The sequence below is a fragment of the Gorilla gorilla genome, chromosome 6, assembly GCF_029281585.2.
Source record: "Gorilla gorilla gorilla isolate KB3781 chromosome 6, NHGRI_mGorGor1-v2.1_pri, whole genome shotgun sequence".
Lineage (NCBI taxonomy): Eukaryota > Metazoa > Chordata > Mammalia > Primates > Hominidae > Gorilla > Gorilla gorilla.
The window spans coordinates 138,499,738-138,505,737 of NC_073230.2; the positions used below are offsets into that span (position 1 = coordinate 138,499,738).

At 41.2% G+C, this 6,000-nt stretch overlaps 1 protein-coding gene across 6 annotated transcripts in view; it reads left to right on the forward strand.

The window, feature by feature from the left end:
* The window catches only part of AHCYL2 (adenosylhomocysteinase like 2), a 201,212-nt gene extending 195,212 nt beyond the window's left edge, over positions 1 to 6,000 (forward strand). For all 6 annotated transcript variants that reach the window (XM_019031541.4, XM_004046206.5, XM_055392257.2 and 3 more), the window contains 4 exons: positions 670 to 738; positions 859 to 937; positions 2,240 to 2,360; positions 2,836 to 6,000. In XM_019031541.4, the coding sequence (XP_018887086.2) occupies positions 670 to 738; positions 859 to 937; positions 2,240 to 2,360; positions 2,836 to 2,842 (276 nt within the window). In that variant the 3' untranslated portion in view covers positions 2,843 to 6,000. The remainder of the gene's footprint in view (positions 1 to 669; positions 739 to 858; positions 938 to 2,239; positions 2,361 to 2,835) is intronic.

The following is a 6,000-nucleotide window of genomic DNA, read 5'->3' on the forward strand; positions in this document are numbered from 1 at the left end:
AACTATGGTGAAACCCTGTCTCTACCAAAAAAAAAAAAAAAAAAAATACAAAAGTTAGCCGGGCATGGTGGCGCACACCTGTGATCCCAGTTACTCTGGAGGCTGAGGCAGGAGAATCACTTGAACCCAGGAGGCAGAGGTTACAGTGAATCAAGATCATGCCATGGAACTCCAGCCTGGGCAATAGAGGGAGACTCCATCTAATCAATCAATCAATCAATCAATCATCACAGCTTCCTAAGTCCAAATATACCTCCCCTCACAACCTGGAGAGATTGTCCCTGGATTTGACTGATCATTGTTTATTTCAAGACAGTCTTTAAAAGGAATGCCGATCCTCAGAAGGAGGATATTTTGCTATAGAGAGTGGAAAATTCAAGAGAAGTACACTGATATTTGGCATAAGCCTCAGTGTCATATGACCATCTGTATTCCTTTTTAAATAATTCCAGAAATCTTTTAGCTATTAGTTTCATCAGATTTTCCAGAATTTTAGTGGTTTCATTTAAATGTCAGTCAGTTAGTTCTTATATATTGAATAGCTGCTTTTTTTCCAGCAGTGTTAGTCAGGAAGTGTTTGGAAAATGGTGGTCATGCTTCTCTTCCCTCACTTCTCAAAGGCCAGCGACTTTGTCCTAATCCATTTGTGTCTTCACCTTTGATCACTAGGGCCGCCTGCTGAACCTTAGCTGCTCCACAGTGCCTACATTTGTGCTCTCAATCACTGCTACTACTCAGGTAAGGCTTCCAGAGTGGGATAGCAGTAGTCTGGAGAGGGTCCTCAGACCCACCAGGTTTCACTTGCTTGGGTAGATTGCCATGAATGGCACATCAGCATCCATCTCTCTGCTTTTCTAGGCTCTTGCCTTGATAGAGCTTTACAATGCTCCTGAGGGTCGCTATAAGCAGGATGTCTACCTGTTGCCCAAGAAGATGGGTAAGTATTTACTCTTCCATCTCCATCCTTACCAAAGTAGTTCAGAGTCTGAGGCTAAAGGAAGTTTGGGGGCATTAACTTACTTAAGGATGGGGGAAAAAAGGTACCTTCATCTTGTAAAGTAGGAATTAGGATTCCTAGGTGCCATTCCCATTTATTTATCCCATTTTCTACATGTGTTGCCCTAGCAAAGTTGTGACATTATGCTGTGATTTATTTTACCTGCCTGTGAATTTTAAGGATTTTTTTTTTCTTAAAGTATCTTTATGTGGGAATCTCAAAGGAGAAAAAAAAAAATCTTCCCTTAAAAGAGAAGAATCATCTCCTACCTTGTGACATCTGACTTACTCCAATTCTAGGCTGCCAAATAGCCCCTACCAAACTTTTCTCAGACGACACAAGACTTTCTTACTACACCTTCCAACATCAATCCCAATGCTTCAGGCCAAAGGAGAGATGTGGAATAGGAGCTATTTAGTTATGTGGGTGTTTCGTATAAGAGAAACATTAACCTGTCTTAAATTTTTAAAGAGCCTGCCTCAAGCACCTGAACTGATACAGTGTGTTTATAAACTCCTCAGGCAAAGATCAGGTAATAAATAAGCTTCTGGTTTTGTTTTGCCTTAGCACTAGGTATATAACAACTGTTAAAAGTTGATACATTTTCCCTTTAGTAGACACTTTAGAAGGATATAAAAGCAACAGCACAGTCCATATTCTGACAGAATGTATAATGAAGTTGGGAGACCAAACAAATACATAGGAAATGACATAAGATTATGAATAAGTACTATGTAGTCAGATAATAGAATGTGAACAGAAACCCATAAGAATTAAGAGTACTAAAAGCAAAGCAAACAGTTCATTTATCCCATTTAGTATCCTTCTTAGTTTTTCCATTCAAGTTTCCCCAGGCATTAGTTGTTTTAAATGACCCAAAGTATGGAGTCCAAGGCAAAACTCAAGTTGGAGCTTCCCATTATTTAGTTCCCACATTATCCTATTCCTTCTTTTAAATCTTAATGCCTGTTGTTTCTTTCATCTCTCCTGCACTTTTCTGAAAGGCAGGGTTCAAAGCTGAGTTAGTAAGGATTAATTATTAAGGCTTTGGAAAGCACTGGGCTTGAAGCTGAAGGCAGCTATTCCTTAGAATTGAGGACCAGTGAGCGAAGGTTGAACATTTTTCATTCAGCTCCAGGAATTAGAAGGTGTCTTTGAACTTTTTAAGGCCTAGCTTGGGGACAATAGCCATCAGATAAAAGGCATGAATGCTTATAACAGGGCTTCTGTGGTCTGTTCCAGATGAGTATGTGGCCAGCCTACACCTGCCTACCTTTGATGCCCACTTGACAGAGCTGACAGATGAACAGGCCAAGTATCTGGGACTCAACAAGAATGGGCCCTTCAAGCCTAATTACTACAGGTGCCTTGGGCTCCCCAGAAATCAGGGACACCTGGGCAGTGATGAGCTTCCTGCACTGGAATTGGTCTTTGCATCCCCAACCACATATGCTTACATGAACTCAGAAAAATGAACCCACTTCCCCTTACTGCCACCTTCAAAAGACTCTTCAAGGCCTTAAATAGTATTCCCCTTCCTGAATTTGCCTTTTGGAGATAGAGAGGTGGAGTTTGGGTAAGTGGCTATTTGCCTCATTAAATAAAGTTCCCCTTCCTCAATTCCTTTCCCCATTTCATCTTGTTGCTATGATTTTTATCTCTTTATGGAGAAATATTGGCCTTTTTCAATGATGTGAAAAGGAAACACAGTTATTTCCTATCACTGTACACTCCAGAAAAGTCTCTGCCTCCCTGTTACACCTTTAGGCAGGCTCTTCATGTCCCAGCATCCCCATTAGCTGATAACATCACAGTCTCATCTTTCTTTTTCCCTCCAGGTATTAAGTTCCTGTAACTCAAACCAGAATTTTTAAGGAATAGAACTCCAAGCCTTTTCTCCACTACTATACAAGAAAGAATTCAGCAAGCTGCTTCTCCAATCAAAGCTGCCTGCCGTGCTCACCCTGTGTGTTAGGTTATTTATTTATTAAAATCAAGAATCCTGTGCCTGTAGTGTTGGCCCAGAGTGTGGTTACTGCCCTGAGGGCCATGAAAGCCACAGAAGATGGGCTGAGGAAGGAAAGAAATGGGGTTACTGCTCCCAGTGCATCATTTGCATCATTCCCCATTGACTGAATCCTCAGCAGTGGCCGTTTTTCCTCTTGTCCAGGCTCACGAGTTAGTCCAGGGATTCCATACTCCCTATTCCCTGGAGTTTTCTGGAATAAATTTTCAGCACCTGCTTTTCTCAGCTTGGCCCTTCCCCGGGTGAGGCCATTTGGAATTAACATGGCCAGTGTTTCACACAAGATTGGGTTCCCAATCTTGACCATCACTGTCACTGCCTTCTTTATATAAAGGCTAATAAGGAAGGAGTGTTATTTATGGCTTTGCCAAGCTACATCAAGAACTCAGCTGTGCTGTGCCTACCAGGGGTCTCCTTTCTTACCCAGGACTCCTTTCTTCTCCTTGAATATTTATGTCCATTTTAACACTTTCTGGTTGCAAGAGGGATGTGCCTCCATTATTTCCTCCACAGTTTTGGTATTTGTCAGACATTTGTTCTGCTGTCTTTCTAATCCAGCCAACGTCTGCTCAGGAAGTGGGGCCAGCTCCACTGGGACCCATAGTTTTACTTCCTTGTCATTTGATTGGATAGTTTCCAAGGAAGCCCCTCCAGATTGGCACTATCTCAGAAAAGGAGAGCTTGTTGTGAAACACTGCTTCCTGAAACTTCCTGCTATTGCCTAAAGCTACGTCTGAAACTGAGTAGGGAAAGGCATACTTTTCCAGGGACTTAGGGGGATAGGCTTTGGAAATGGGACAGGTCTTGCAGACTCACAGCTTGATACCCTAACAAAGCAGAGTATATTTATTTGTTTCCCAGGAAGGCCATTGCAGTTTGACTGGCTGAGGGATACAGAGATGAAATTGTAAACTGTATCCAGATTATCAAAGCTAATTTGACTAGTTTGAACCTCGTCAGACATTCATTCCTTTGGCCATTGCCATAGATGAAACCGAGATCTGCAGTCTGACCTGTGGTCTTCTCTGCTGGCATATCTTTTATGATTTAACCTCTTCCATTTGATGATTCTGTATTTCAGAGTCAGTTTCTTGAGTAACTCCAGTGCTACAAAAAGAATTAGTAATGTGGTGTGGGCAGCGTGACATTTTATGTCCCACCCAAAAATTGGATTCCTTTTGGAGACTGATCTGTTGGTCTGAAGCATTTCATTAGGACCAGATTGGTTCTAAGAGTTAGTCTGGAGTGGCCCTAGGAAACTTGAATTAAATAAGCCTCTTCCCCTTACCGATCCTTTTTAACACTCTCAGGTTTGTTTGTTTCCCACTTTTTTCCTATGCTGGTCTGCCTCAAAGTCTCAAGACCAAGGTGACTCAAGGAAACACCAGACCACGCATGATCACCAAAACCTTCCCATCCTGATTCTCTTCTTCTACCTCCACCCTCTCCAACTTCTCCTGGTCTTCACATACACTCTCAAAGCTAGTCTGAAAGTGACCTTACTTTTGGAAGTAGGGAAGTGGAACTTTGGTGAATGACTGTTTGCCTCATTTAATAGTGTACAGGCTCAGCCCATAGACTACAGTTCTTCAGAGGCCATATGTCTCAGCAAGTACTGGTTATATTCTTTTTTTGTAAGGAAGATCATAAATGCTAAAAATTCCACTAAGCCATTCAGTTCTTCCTTTTGCCTACCTAGTCCTGATTTTTGTATTAATTGGTTCCCTTTAGCAAGGGATTCAGATCTTTGTACCTTATCTTATATCCAGAGCAGATTCCATTTGGCAGATATATGGTCTCTAGCCTATTGTATTCTTAGACCAAAAATCATAACCTGCTGTTTCTCAGCAAAGTCTTGCTCTCTGGAGCTTACTATGTGCTGGTACTTAAAGAGTACAGTCTGCCTTGCTATAGTGAAGAGACCCACTCCAAATAAAAAAGGAGCCACACTGGGCTTCTAAGTTAGGTTACCAGTGTTGCTGCCCATGATGAGTTATTTGCCTCTGAGTTTCAGATGACCTCTCTGTAGGGACACTGTGTTATCAACCATTAAGAAGAAAGAACCACAAGCCTCCCAAGTATTTGGGTTCTATCTTAGGGTTGAAATCTGGTCATTATTCCCTCTACCCTTGGAATCAGAGCAATGTGTCTTCTTTCCTCCAACCTCTTACCTTAGATGCATCCTGGTTATCTGGAAGCATGGGAAAGAAGGCTAATTATCTCTTTGTATGTGGCTCCAGTCTGTGAGGATACATAACATTTTCTCTACAATGAATCTGTGCTAATATTTTGCCTTCTTTCTTTCTTTTCTTTTCACCCTTAGAGACAGGGTTTCACTATGTTGCCCAGGCTGGTCTCAAACTCCTGGGCTCAAGCAATCCTCCTGCCTCAGCTTCCTGAGTAGCTGGAACCACAGGTGTGTGCTACCGTGCCTGGCACTTTTTTGCCTTCTTAATGGAGATATTCAGTTTTCTTTTTTTCATTTAAACAAAGAAAAAAAATGTATCTACTCTACCTTCCCTCTGCTCTCCTCCCTCCCTATCCTACTTGCCCATATGAGCACGGCTCCCCATGGCCACATACTCCTGCAAAGCTTTTATGCTGCTTCGCTTTTCTCTAAACAGATCTGATATTGCTGCTCCTGTGGTTTTCTCAAAATTAACTTTGCCATGGTTTTTAAAAAGGAATCAAAATGCATTGTTGCATTAAGCTTTTTCAATAAAGGAAAATTACGGAAGGAAAATAGGCAACACCAGCAAATTATATGTGGACAGGTTCTAAACTCTATATATACATATATATATATATATCTATATACGTAATCATCTAGTTCTGTCATCTTACTGAAAGGAATAAAACTTCTAAAGATCACCATTTCTGAGAAGTTCTTGGAAATCTTTATGTCTAAGTGATTGTATTAGATCAGCAATAATGACTATGTAATCTCAAAAAACAAATAAAATATTCTTAACATGGA